The sequence below is a fragment of the Lycorma delicatula genome, chromosome 3 (assembly GCF_047948215.1).
Source record: "Lycorma delicatula isolate Av1 chromosome 3, ASM4794821v1, whole genome shotgun sequence".
NCBI lineage: Eukaryota > Metazoa > Arthropoda > Insecta > Hemiptera > Fulgoridae > Lycorma > Lycorma delicatula.
This window is the reverse complement of record NC_134457.1, coordinates 56,974,883-56,990,143: the sequence shown is the minus strand read 5'-3', so window position 1 is coordinate 56,990,143 and position 15,261 is coordinate 56,974,883. Positions and strand designations below refer to the sequence as shown.

Here is a 15,261-nt window from a genome sequence, read left to right as displayed (position 1 = left end):
CAAAGTTTTAGGTGATTATTTTTTAAGCTGATTGACTGGGGTGGATTGAAGGTTGTAGATGTATAATTTTTAAAACTTGTATAATAAAAGATAAATGATTGTTCATTTAAAAAAAAAAACTTTTATTCATACTGCCTGAACGCATAACTCACACTTTATGTGATAAGCACTTATCATGACAAACATGAAAAATAATATTTGACTAGCATGAGATCAGTTTGAATTGAAGTTGGCATGAAATCAGGTTAACTTGAACATAATACAATAAAAATAAGCAAATATATATAATTGATAATGGATTTCATGTTTTTTAATGTTCTCTGAATTGCACATGTGAAAGAAAAAAATATCATTCTTTGAATTCAGGCTTATAATTCATCAAATTTTAAATGTACTAAATCGGGTTTGAGTCATTTTGAGGATAGGTTCTGCTTTATGTTATCAGTATGGAAGTTTGAAAATGAGAAAATCCAACATTTTGATTGCAATTGGATGTAATCATATGGTTATCTGCTCAGAAGTAGATCCTTGCACCGTGTCCATTTATATTCTCTTCTATTCCCGGCTTGACTTTAAGATCCGTACAGCTCCGACTTCTTTTAAATCTTCTACAATTTTTATTTTTTTCCAGCCTGTATTTTTTTACCTTCTACTGATCCTTATATCATATTTTAATGAATACTTGTCTACTCATGATATGTCCCTGCCAGTTTTCTGATTAAGCTTCTGTTCTTATTGATTCTTATTATCTATCTATTTTTTTTTATTTTCCATAATCAAAGGCATTTTTTTTAATTAGTGTTTGTAACATAATTTCAAATTGAATTGTCATTTATTTATGATATTTTTATATATTTTTTTTAAACAAATCCATTTACTTTTTTGAAATCTAATGAACTTGATGTAAATTTCCATGATAAAAGTCAATCTGTATGATCATATATTAAGAATCTTAAAAGATGTGTAATATAGGGAACTGCTAAAAATTTCATTATTATAAAATTTAAATCACTTAACCTGGGTTTATAATGAACTTGTATGATTGTGGTTTCTGTATCAATTCATTTAAACTATTAATTTACACTTGTTTCTATTTTTATATTTGTATCTTATTTATACTGAAATTGTCACTTTTGCCCAGCTTTTAACTTCAGGGAATGAGCAAAATTCAGAGAACTAGCAATATCAGAAATTTGCACTTCTAGACATGTATATTGATTAGACATGTACTTGTGCATAATGCTTAATGTTGCAGAACTAGCAATATCAGAAATTTGCACTTGTAGACATGTGGATTGACTAGACATGTACTTGTGCATAATGCTTAATGTTGCAGATTAATATGTTGAAGCTCACTAGGTACATGTTGTATTTAGCATTGAAAATCAAATCCAGATTTCCAATTTGGCCTTGAAATTTTTAAATTCCATCTTAAGTTAGTTTTATAAGATAATTACCTTTTTTACTATTTAAAGTTAAAAACTCTAAGGTTTCTGTTCACTGGTTTTTATTTACTGAAGATGGAAAAAGAATATTTATAACTTTTGATTTGAATATTAATAAATTTTTAACTGACCTTTTTTTACAATTATCAATTTTTTCAAACTAATGACTTATGTTTGAAGAGTATTATTCAGTGTGAGCAAAATATAACAGTGTCTGCTTTACAAGTATTAAAAGCAAGCAGCAATATTTTTGTTATTTTCTAATCTTTTTGTTCTTATTTAACTGATAATTGTTTGTTTTTCATGAATTTCAATTTACCATGAATAGAGCTTTAAGGAACTCTGTTGAAGCTATTTATTTTAAACCAGAAGTAAAAGGAAATATTGTTTGGTAAACCAGCAGGGAGTTTCTTAATAAATTAACAATTTCTATCTTTACCATTACAATTTTTACTAATTTTTCTAACTCCTTTTAAATATATAATGTTTAAAAATTGTATGAATTACGTAAAGATTTAGTTTTGCATTAGTTTTGTAAAATATTTTATTTTTGCATCAGATTGTTGCTTCTGCAGTGCTTCATTACACAGAACATGGTATTGGTAAAGACTGCAGCCACTAAAGTATATTCCATTCGAGTCGAAAATAAAAAGCCAATAAAAACTTGATTATATGGATAGTTTTGCAAATAAATTAACCAAGTTTTAAATTAGAGATATGCTGATAATTTTTTATTTATATTTACCATTGGTATTATTTTATTGAAATTGATTTATTTTTTAATAATGAAGATTTCTTACTGTAATAATTATAAATTTCTATTGAGTGTATATGTATTACTATTGTAATGTTTTTCTTATCTATTTTTTATAATGTTTAATATTCAATTAATTAATAAATATTATTATCAAATATGTCAACATATTTGAAACTATCACTTTCCAGTATTAATTATAAATGATTCTACTATTTTGTCTACAATATGATCTAATTTGAGCCTACATGATCTAATTTGGTGCCCTATAATACTTTATTTAATAAGCGACTGTTATAATCTTACCAATTTTTAAAAAAAATATGGTTATCACCTTCATCTTAAGTTATTGCCACCTTTGCACATCACTTATGTTACATGTTGTATTATTAACCTTTAATTTGTGTCCATATTAGTTCTCGCAGGACTCAATTACATGGTGGTATTTTTAAAATGTGATGTACCAATAATTAGAAAATATATATATATATATATTAATAAATCTCAAAGTTACATTCTTTTATTATTGAATTCAATAGTTTTTCTGTGAGCTATTTCTGAATATCAATGTTTTTCCAAGCATTTGTTGGAATTTTTTTCAATTTTCTTAAACGGTAAAATGCATTATCCATACAGACAACTGCATTGACTTTCAAATATGGGATAATTTTTTTTAAAAATCTTTCCATCCATTTCTTCATGGTAACCTTTAATTTTGTTTTTTTTTTATCAGTAAAACAGTAGTTTGTCTCTTACAAACCCTTATTACTGATATGACATAAAATAAAATTCTTTCACCTATCCTCTTGGATCTTTCAGACCAGAAAAGTCCTTTCAGAAAAGTATATTTGTTTGATTTATTGTGGTCCCACCCAAATTTTATTACATGAAATTTCGCTAGATTTAATAAAATCTCATAGAGATACAAAATGTCTTTCTCTTTTTGGCGATGTCGCTTTATTTAATACCAGTCTTTTGTATGTCATTGATTTGTCATCTATTTTTTTTTTTTTTTTTTTTTTTTTAGTTTAATAAACATTAGCAGTCTACATAACATTGTTTGAGATAAATTTGGAAAATGTTTGGTATTTTTAATTGCTTCACAAACTATCTCTGACGTAGGAATTTCATTTGTAAACCAAAATATGTAAACTTATCCTTTGATGGAAGTTTGTAGTGTCTAACAAATTGCTTATATTATAGATTATTTTTGGAGATTTCACATCCCTTGTGGTTTTCTTTCCTTGAATTGTTCTGTAAACCAAGCTGTGAGATATATCCAACATTTAGGCAACTTTTTCACAATATCAGCTGGATTTTCAGTTGCACAATATTTTAATTCATTTATAATCATTAATTTTTATCAATGCATTTATTGTTTTATACCAGCGAATTCATTCTATAATAGACTAATATATTAATTTCATTTCTTTATTTGATTATAAAAAGAATAATATTTACAAATAAGTTTTTAGAAATCTAAGAAACTATAGAAATAAAAATAGGAATCAGATTTACAGCACTAATAAACACTGAGATACACAACATTTGTTATGATTCTAATTCACAAACCAATACACAAATAAATTTTCAATAGAACATAAACTGCAAGTGAAAAAGATTCTGCAGTAACAATAAGCAGTCTACAGTTGTTGGCCTGTCACATTTGACGATACTGATTCCACTGTCAACCCAACCAGTATGTACTATTAAGCTGTAGGAATCAATCATTCATTATTTTTATGGTTTTGAATGAATAAGAACAATAATTTTGCATGGTGAGGATTTGTAATGTTCCTTTCTAATGTTGTACAGGTGTAGAATGGGCAACTTATTTGTTTCTTTAAGCTCTTTTTAATAATTTTCTGAGTATTTTTTTACAAACTTAATTAACAGCTTGATTAACAAGCAATCGTTGATATACAGTATCCCATAAGTTTCCATAGATAAAATACATAAAAATGGTTTTCATAAAAATTGTTTTATTTTTCCTATGAATGGAAACTTATGAGACACTGTACTTTTTGTTAGCTTACTTTTTTTTAATAATGAAGCTTGTGTTTTACTGACTTGTTACATTAACTGTAAAGATGAAATTTATCCAGTAAAGAAATAGGCAGTCATATTTCAATAACTGTAAAATTTTCTATTGCTTTCCACTGCTATATCCTATATTTTTTTAAATTTTATTTTAGTTAATGACTTGTGGTTTTTTGAAGTGATAATAAATAACAAATGCACTTTTTAAGTGTTTATTAAAAATTTGAGCTTGTGAATTTTATACTAAGAAATTAATTTTATTATTGTATAATTGCAGTTTTGGTAACAGCTTGTTGTGGAGTTTTATGCTGTCAAAATAAATGCTTATTAATGGTATGCATGAATATGAGTGGTGTGGGTTTATGCATGAGTACCTTAGAAAATCATTTATTTATGACTAGTTCTGGATGAAACATTTTTGGTGGTAATTAGGTTGCATATTAAAAAATGGTTCAGTTAAGAAACAAACCATTATGTTTTAGATATTTATTATCATCAGACTGCTTGATTGTTCTGAAAAAATGTTATTCTTTGTACTTGGTATATTAAGCCAATGATGATTTAAATGTTAATACTATAATTTATTGTAAAGGTAAGTTTATTTATAAATTTTGCTGTTTACCTGTTGCCTTTTTTTTATAGAAAAATAGTATTTTTTTCCTCTCTTAGTTATGAAGTTTTTTTTATTATTTTTTGAGATAGTTAACACTTCATCAAATTAAGTTGTTTACTCTTCCTTAATAGTGTTAGGTTTTGTATATACTGCTGCCATCACTGATTTTGTAAACACCTTATCATGTGAAACAAGCACTATTAATCACTGTACATACCATCTTACTCTGCTCTCTCACTATTTCACTGTTGTTCTAGTGTTTCTTTTCACTCACTGTTGTCTTCAGTGTAGTTTGTAGTTTTCACTGATGCTCCTTTGAGGATCTTCTTTTGTTTTAAATACTTTTCTTCTAATTAATCATCTTCCTTATAATCTTCAATTTGTTTGGTTTTCCTATACATTACTTATTATTACTGGTTCACAATTCTTTATCACTTTTACTCCCCTCTTTACTACCAAAGACTGTACATTTTACTTTCACTTTTAATGTTAATTATCAAATATGTATTGAATGATTCCCCATCCACAAGTTCTTTACAACCTCAAGATTTTAACATTGTTTTTATGTCATTTTTATTTTGTGAAGTAAAATTAGAATTTTAGCTTAATTTTTTTCATGAAATTATGTTTACTGTTTTACTTATTGTTTTTTTTTTAGAGAAGATTCAATTTTAATAATAAGTACAAAAATCCTTATATAGGCCAACTATACAATCTGTTAGCATTGCTAATTGTAAAGTGCCATTTTATAAACTTAATATCACTTTTCTTATAATTTGCCTGAGATTGTAGTAACACATCAAAATCCATTCTTCTTTTATTTCTTATACATCAGATAATTAATTTATGAGTTATGATTTACTGAGACTGGATAATTTTACTGATTTTGTTAAACATTTTATTATGAATATTTTGCTTTTTAAATAATTATATTCACATCTATTAATCTATCTAAACAGTAAAATACAAGAAAGATATTCTTACTTTTTGATTCATTCAATAAATAACACATTTTCAAACTCTCCCTCCTCCTTCTCCTTTTCAAAGTGGAGCTCCTTTGTTAGAGATTTCTCTAGTTCTTTTATAAATAAGGTTGAATATTTAAAAATTAAAATAAAAATTCACTTTAGAAAACCATATTTCTGCGTCAAATTCTTTCAGGTAATTGAATTGTTTTATTAGTATTTATTATAGCATTGCAGCCACTACTATATACTGTATTGTTTGAAACAAAAATATCCTATTTATAATATTTCTGTTAATACATTAACTTATCTTAATGGTTTATTAGAAAAGGATTGCATTTATAAATTTTAAAATGAACACAAATTAATGAACTCATAAGTATACTATAAAGGGTTATTTTGTTAAATTAGCAAATAAGAAGTAGTTGAATAGCATTTTGTTTTATAAAGAAATAGAAATTAAATTTTATATTTATAAAAGAACTGATAGTGGAGATACCTAAGCAAACTTGGTCATTATTCCTTAATAAAAAATATTACTGAGGTAAGAATATTTTCTCCTCCTATTTTATTGTTCAGATAATTGATTCGTATAACCTCACCATCCATTGATTTATGTATCCCAGCATTTATCATGTAGAAAATGTGTTTTATGATTTTAGAAATAGACCTATCTTAACCAAATAAAAATGGAATGTGACTATTTATTAAAAAAACACAATAAAAACATAAGGTAAATAAACAATATTTTATGAAATTATTGTACTGCATGAAAATTGTTAGCAGGTATCGATTTGAATAACCATTCATCAACAGCTGCCTTCTATATAATCAGTGTTAACTGATGATAATGTTGCAGAAAATAAAGTTAATATTTAAATGCATTTATTCTTATTAATTTTAAATTTCAAAACATGTGAGCTTTGAAGTATCAGGTCTCAAATATTTTAAAGTATGTGAATTTCCCTTCTTTTTCTAGAAATATATTTTTATTGGTGAATGAAGGAAAATGAATTTTGCTATAAGGTAAAATATGTTATACCACCTCTGTGAATGTATATAATTGTGCCTACTGTAGCAGATGTGGGGCTTGTGGTGGAGGACAGGAAAGATACTTGTGGCTGTTGGTGTCAATGAATCTCTGAATTATGAAAGTGAGGTGCAGTACAAGCAGCCTAAATCACAAGATCAAAATAGATGATTTTTTAAAGAGGTTAAGTTTTATCTGTTACTGATCATACCCATGAAAAACTTACACCAAGCTGCTGCCATCCATAGATATTTGTTGCACAAACTACTCTAAATAGAGTGTGCAGCAGTCAGATGAAAATTAGCTCAGATGTAGGACTATTCTATGAATGTTCTTATTAAAGTAATTTATAAAAGATGTTTAAAGTTAAAAAAAATGGATCAGATATATCCTGTATATAAAACACAATTATACAGATGGTTTATTTTATTTTGGTTAAATTTTATTTGTAATACTTTTCTTAAATGTATTATAAATTATTTACTTTCCACCAAGATAATATATAATATGATAACATCCACTTCATGAGAGCACTTAATGTTTACAACAGCATCAGTCTTTTTAAGTGCATAAAATCAATAAAAAAAAGACCTTCATAGTAAAACTTACACAAGTTTTATTAATATTGTAATTCGATATCAGAATCTGTTTTATAGTTGTTGGAACTGATTGTGGAAAATCTCACAAAATAAAAAATGAACTGACATTGAAATGGTTTACTTGATTTCTTGGCTCAAAAACTAATCATTTTAATAAATGTTTAATAAGATATTAAAAAAAAAACAAAAAAAAAGTTAAATAGAGTTAACAAAAGAGTATCAGTGTCAAATAGTGTTAAAAGATTTTAAAAACATTGCAATGATAGAAACTCATTTATTCAAAACTGGTGTAATAAAATTCATTTTGGAATTTACTTTTGATAATCTAGTGTTGCTAATTTTTAGAAAATGTACTAACACTAGAAATACAAAATCACAAAAAAGGTGTGCAAGATCTGTTACTTTAACAAGTTAAATACAAATAATGAATATGAATGTGTAAATTTTTATTATTAAAGTGATATTCACATAAATAAAGTATTATGCTAGATAAAAAATTATGTATATTGATGTATTAACCGTTATAGATAAATAAGTGTGATTAACAAAAAAATTGAAATTTTCTGCTGCAATGAATTATGAATGATCCTAGTTCTCTTATTTGCAAGCAGTTCTGCTGGCAGGAAATTATCCTTTGTATTACTAGTAAATTATAAGTCCCATAAATATTTTTATATCACTGAACAATCTGAACATTGAAATCATCAATATAATTGCTAGAACTAATTAGCATATTGAACTCGTATTTAGATTATACAAACCCCCACTTCTGAATAACATGTTAGACCTGCCTTAAATTTATCATTTGCTCACATTAAAGTTATGTCAGTAATATACTATTAGACCACATAGATAAATTATTGTAAAAATTTATTATCATAAAAAATTCCCAAATAATGGTATATCTGACTTTCATTCTCAAATGTAAATTCAAAAAAAAAATCAAGAAAGTTTTTTCAGATAAAAATTAATTGTATTCCAAGTAAAGTAATTCTGAAGAACAAGTTTATATAGGCATTCATACACACATGTGCACAGGTACACATATATAAATGTTAATAAGTGAACCACCAACAATAGCAATTAAACAAAAGTTATCAAATGAGAGATACCTCAAACAGATCAATTTCAGTCACGACTATAATCAATGATTTACATTAATTTAGTGTGTGTGTGTGCGTTTTACTATATAGTAATATTAAAAAATATTACTTATCAATAAATCTTGGCAATGATTGCTGTCTATATCTGTACAAATTTATTTCACTTTTTTATGATAAGTTTTATCCACAGGCCAAAGATTATCATTTGGAATTACCATTGATATATACTCACACATACAGGTGACAGGTGTTGTGAGATGTATTCACCGAACTCCAGGAACTGATTTAGGACACCAAAATTAGCAAAACCTTCATATCGTTAAGTCGTATTTTGCTTTGTTTTCCTTTTGGATGCCATTTTTGTGATTTTCAACAAAAAAATTATTTCTCAGGAGTGGGTTAACCTACTTTAATTAAATTTGGTAAATCTAAGACTAGTGTCTTATCCTACAAAATAAAAAGTTTTGAAAACATCAGCTTCAAAAATTTCAAAATGGCAGCCATCTTAATTTTTTAATCTTCAATATCTTTGTAATTATTCGTTTGATCAAATTTTTACTTATTACAAAATTTATTAAGCATTTTATTTTGAACAAAATGACACCTCATTTGTAAAAATCCGTTGACAAAAAATCGAGTTATTGCAGACAATTAACCGGGCATTATGCTTGCGCACCGTAATGCAGGGTGATTATTTTTATTAATTTACTATTATTATTTATTATTAATAATGTTTATTACATTTAGTTGAGGAAATAAAACTAGGCAAAACATTATCAGCTTACATTACAGTATACAAGCGTACTGCCCGGTTAATTGTCTGCAATAACTCAATTGCTTGTCTACAGATTTTTACAAATTAGGTGTCATTTTTCTTCAAAGTAAAATGCTTAATAAATTTTATAAGTAAAAATTTTATCAAACAAACAATTTCAAAAATATTGAAGACTAAAAAATTAAGATGATCACCATTTTGAAATTTTTGAAGGTGGTGTTTTCAAAACTTTTTATTTTGTAGAATAAGACACATCTTAGATTTACTAAATTTAATTAAAGTAGGTTAACCCGCTCCTGAGAAATAATTTATTTGTTGAAAATCACAAAATGGCATCCAAAAGGAAAACAAAGCAAAATAGGACTTACATTGATATGAACTTTTTGGCATCCGAAATCAGTTCCTGAAGTTTGGCAAATACATCCCAGAACACTCCATATACATAGTATAAACTATCGTGTATCCCTCATTTGAAAAATTAGTTTAATATACATCATTTTAACAGTGGATTAGAGTAATTTTTTATTTAACAAAGTAGACTTTTTTTAGAAGAATGTTCATTGGAATTAAGCAATGATGAAAACTTTCACACAGTACAAAGTAACTGCTATGCAAAGTAATTGTCGAAATAAAATTTAAACTTTAAAATCGTTAAAAAATTAATTAAAACTTATAATTAGATGGCCATTCTGATTTGTTACACCATATGATCATCATTTTAATAAAATACTTTATAAAATTGAATTAAAAGTTAAAAAGTAATATCTTTCATTTTATCTTTTAAATTTAGTACCAGAGAAAGGGAAAGTAAGTTGTTCATTGTTTTATTATTAATAAGCCATTGACTTATAAAAATTGAAATAATTATTTTTTTTACTTTTTGTGCATCTCTTTCCCTATTGAACTTCAAACCTATTAAATATTTTTCTGAAGCTTAAGCTGTTCATTTTGTGAAGTGCTGTTTGTGACTAAAATAGTCCATAACCAACTTATGTATGTTCCCTTTAATTCCAGTCAAGTTGGTTAAATAACAAGAAGTTATTAAAAAAAAATTTAATAAATTACATTGGCTGATCAGTAATGCAGAAATAATGCATCTGCTTATTATTTGGAGAAGGGTTTGAATCTGGTCCGGTATGACCCGATGGGATGTCAAACCCAGGTATGACATATCTTCAGATGCTACAAAAAATTAATTTCATTGTCATCCATTGGCAACTGTTACACCGTGCCAGAATAAAACAGAATATAGAGGGAGTTAATTTTTTTTGGGCTTTCTCTCCAAGTCAGTTATAGACATTCAACATATCTATTCATTTATCCAAGAGCAGATTGTAGCTATTTATGGTGTCAAATAAAATATATATTGCATTGAGTTCTGTGCGTGTGGTATAGACATAATAATTAAGGTATCTGTAGAACGTAAGAACTAGGGATTTTGTCATCCAGGGCCAGTTGATTTCTTTTTTTTAAAATGAATTTGTGTTTTTACAATTTTAATTTAGATTAAAAGAAAGTAAAATATGACCTAAAATTTAAGCTCTGAAGAGGCTAAAAATGTCCATAGCTTAATTTGGAATATTATCAAATGTTTCCCATTATGAACAATAAGTAGTGGTAATTAATAAATTCCAAAATAAATTAAATGTATAAACTATATTTTTTTTCTTTTGTGTGATAGAATATGGTAAAATATGGTTACTATTTGAACAAAAATACCAAAGACAGTTGTTTATGTTATGTGCTTTTGGTTAATAAAGGCATTTTATAGTAGTTTGAAGGTTCCCTTCAAGTAAAACAAAAAAAAAGAATTACGTTAAATCTGATTCTGGGATAAAAATGCAAATAGAAAATTTAAATGTTTTGTCTGTGTTAGATTGCATTTTTCATCTGAAAAATAAAATATAATTGATTCAGAAAGAAGAAAAACTTGTGAGAGGAATCTGGGTTAATCCCCTTTTACCCACAAGTACCCTACATTTTTTCTCATAAAAGGATTTTTCTTTGCTTTCTAATTTTTTTAAATTTTTATTTCTGTTACTGTTTTATGCACATTTGTCATATAGTATTTTACTCACGTATTTCAAATTCCTCTATTATGCCTCTGTATTACAAGATAACCAGATATAGTGGAATGAAAGTGTGATCCAATTGATCTTTTCCAGTCAGATTTAACATTGTCCCTGAATTCTTCTACAGCAATTTGAAACATTCAATTCAATCTTTGTTTGATAATATTGCCTTTTTTGAAAGTCTTTCATCAGTCATACAACTATTCTGCTTCAATGCAATATTTTAATTCATATTTAGAATTACTTTTGTCATAAATGAAAATTATAAAAATGTTGCATCGATTCATTTAAATTCTTTTTTTATTGTTAATTATTTTCAATGTTAAGAAAATATAGATAGCAATGCAATATAACTAAGTGACTAATGATAAAAAAAACTCTTAATCTGCATGTAAATTTGTTAATTTACTTTTGATATTCTGATAACTATTATCTTGCATTTCTTTTGATGTAATTTCTCATTCATAATTGTTTTATATATATGAAGAATATACTGCACATGTTGAATCGTTTATCTTGCTCTGCTGTATTTCATTAAATGCTTAAATATTATTTTTGTGGTTTGAAAAAATCGCAATAGTGGAAATAGTGCTAGTAGTAATATAAACACTTAATGGATACAATTTTATTTAATATGCAAAAAACTTTGGCATGAACATGATCTGGTTTGTGTTTATAATGAAATCAGTAATTATTAATTATAAAGAAAGTAAACAAAATTATTTTTTTGATTAATTTTTCTTTTATTTTATTAAGGATATTGTATGAGCGTATAAACTACATTTAATTTTCCAGAATTGTCTTCTCCTTAATAATATTCTATTGTTACATACTACAAAAATATTCTCAATATTGACTTTTAGAGTATGTTTTCAATTCTTGTGAATCAGTTGAATTTTCACTTAATTGCATGCATGCGCGCGCGCACACACACACACACACACACACACACACACACACACACACACACACACACACGTGTCTGTATCCAAACAATTTATTAAATTTTTCCATGAATGAAAGCATGAAAGTTATTTAGTTCAATTCAATCAACTGGTTATGAATATTATCGTAAGAAAATTAAAAATCAATCAGTAATTAAAGAAATTGTCATTTAAAAATAAATTATTTTAAATTATTACAATTACTTTTTTAAGCGATTTGTTTTGGAAATCTTTTCCTTATGATAAGCAATATTAGTGAAAAGTGTTAACCAACTGTCAACAAGTTAACCAAGTGCAACCTATAAAATTTAGTTTCAAGTTACTTAAATGATATGTGTGATGAATTTTGTTTATTTTTTTATGTTTGCAATTGTGACTTAAAATTCAGTTAAATTTTTTTTAATTTCAACCTCTTTTTTCTTTATTAGGTTCAATAACGAACAGAAAAAATCGTAGTTATCATCAATTAGTAGGATTCATTGTTCTTCAGAAACGAAGACTGCATGCTGATCATTTTTCACCGTTGTTCACTTTCGTCATGAAACTAGTACTGTAATGGATATTATTTTTATTTTTAAGTTTCATTTCTGAGTTTTTGTTATTAAATAGTTTTTTAAAGCCTATATATTTTTTACTAGTTTTAATACTTTAATAAATAAAGTATTTAAAATGTAATCTAAAATAATTTATTTTATCTAATGCTATTAAGTTTGAGGCATTTCCTGTCAGTATGAATTTAATTGCCAATTCAAAAATAATTAATATTATTCAGAGTGGTCCAAAAATCATACAACCTGAAATATAAAATTATGATGTAAAAAATAATTTAGTAAATGTTAGTAAAAAAAATTAATAGCTTTTTTATATTTTGAATCTTTATCAGTACATTTATACTCTTTATATTAGGTAAGATTTTTGTAGGTGGCTTTCCTGTTTACATAATGCATTGACTTTGTAAGTCTTTTGGTAATTAATGTCCAGAAGGTCATCTGGCTGTAAAAAAAATATATTTCCCAAGTTTCCTGCTAAAGCTTTGAAAGAATTGTTAAAAATGCAGGGGAAGTTCAGATTTAGAAAGTTTCATCTATTTGTTTTAGAATATCATTATTAAAAACCTACCAAAGTTTTTAGATAAACTTGTATTAACTTGTTGATTATCACAATCACATCTTCTTGTCTTCATGTCTCAGCTTATGTTTTTCTAATTTCTGTTTATCTTCAGAAAGGTAAAACTTTAATTGTGTGCATATTTCTTTATTATTGTATTTTCAAAAATAACCTGTGGAGAATAATTGAGTAGTACCATTATGTGAATTTGAAATATATCCAGTATACTACGTTAATATTATTAATCTAATACTAAGCGTAATATTATAATATGTTTAAAGCCTTTTTGCCCTGCACTTTTGCAATGAGTTAAACTCTGCTTCCATAAAAAAATACTGAATAGAGTCTCATACTTGTATCTTACCATATTTTTATAACTTCTGTAGTCATTGTTTTTCATGCTTTTTATTATATGAATGCATCCATGTATTCTCTGTTTATGTTTACTTGACTGGTGATATTTTTTGTGAGGCTAAAAAAATGTATATATAGATATTTATAATAATTGTTACTACTTTATTCTTGTAATGTATTGCTCAGTGTACACTTTATCAGTATTAAAATTTACTGAATGGTCTTAAAAATAACTAAAATGTTCAAATAAGAATAAATTTCATGTAGAATTTAGTAATTTAAATTACCAATTTTAAATTAAAAATAGAAATATTGTTAATAAAAATAAAGTTTATGTTAAAAGAAAATTTTTTAATCTGATCAATTCTAAAATTGGGTATAGTATTAGAGGCCCTTCCTCCTCCATTAACATTCATAGTACATATTTTATATTTAACAGTTATTTTTTTAGTTGTGTTATTTAAATGTCTTATACTTAAATTTTTGTTTATTAGTTTTCCTAGGTTTTATTATTGATAAGTTAAAAGATTTTTTCATGTAATTCTGTTTAAAATTAATTAAAATTAGAATTTACAAAGAATGTTCTGTTTCAAAACATATGTTCAAAAGAGTTATATTACTAAAAATTAAATTATACAAAAATGTGAAACTATATTTTGAATAATTATGATATATGAAACAAATTTAAAAAAAATTACAACTAGTGATGTACAAGAGAAAAGTAATTAGTGTTTTCTGTAACAAAATAGAAAGCAGTTTCTATCCTTAGTTAGACACAAATGCAGATTGCATTTACAGCACATAATCTTTGATTTTCCTTTACAGTCAATAACTTTGCACCACCCACCATCTTTCCATTGATCAATAATTGGCAAATGATCAAGTCCAGCGTACCAAACTTCCTCACTCTGTCTCATTTCAGCTGTTGGGCGTTTTCCAATGTTACTGCTAATATTTTCTTCTTGTGACTGGGCCTCCCTCTTTTTGTTTGCTTGGAATTAGATATTACAAGACTTACAGCAACCCTCCTTTGAGATTGAAGGAGATCCATCATCTTATTAGCTGGAACTCTTGCAGATCAGCAGACAATCCTATATTCGTTTCAACTATTAAGCAGGGCCATATCAACTGAATGTGTGATAAGTTGCAGTTTCCATTTTTTAGACCTTATGAATATTCTGTATTGGCAAATTAATTGATCTAAAAGATCCACACCACCCATTGCTTGGTTGTAACATTAACAACTTCTGGATGTAATACTTTCTTTTTAGGAACTATAGACTGTTTGTCCCATCTTTGAACTTCATCTAGCTGCCCACCCCCTACGAACTTTGAAGCAAGGACTACTGTGCAATTATCAAGCCACTTTTCAAAACAAGGTCCCCCATCTCTGCTTACTAGTTCTTCAGAATAACCCCTCTCTTTTTGATTCATTTCAGAATCAGAAATAAAGGTCGGTG

General features: G+C 26.4%; 1 protein-coding gene across 2 annotated transcripts in view; it reads left to right on the top strand.

Annotated features, from left to right (window-relative positions):
- The window catches only part of Efa6 (Exchange factor for Arf 6), a 396,188-nt gene extending 382,101 nt beyond the window's left edge, over positions 1-14,087 (top strand). The window contains exon 17 of one of the 2 annotated variants that reach the window (XM_075359859.1): positions 12,769-14,087. Coding sequence is in view for 1 of the 2 variants with exons in the window: in XM_075359858.1 (XP_075215973.1) it covers positions 12,769-12,796 (28 nt within the window). In the remaining variant the exon portion in view is untranslated. The remainder of the gene's footprint in view (positions 1-12,768) is intronic. The other variant, XM_075359858.1, reaches the window with a different exon arrangement.
- Positions 14,088-15,261: the final 1,174 nt, after the last annotated feature.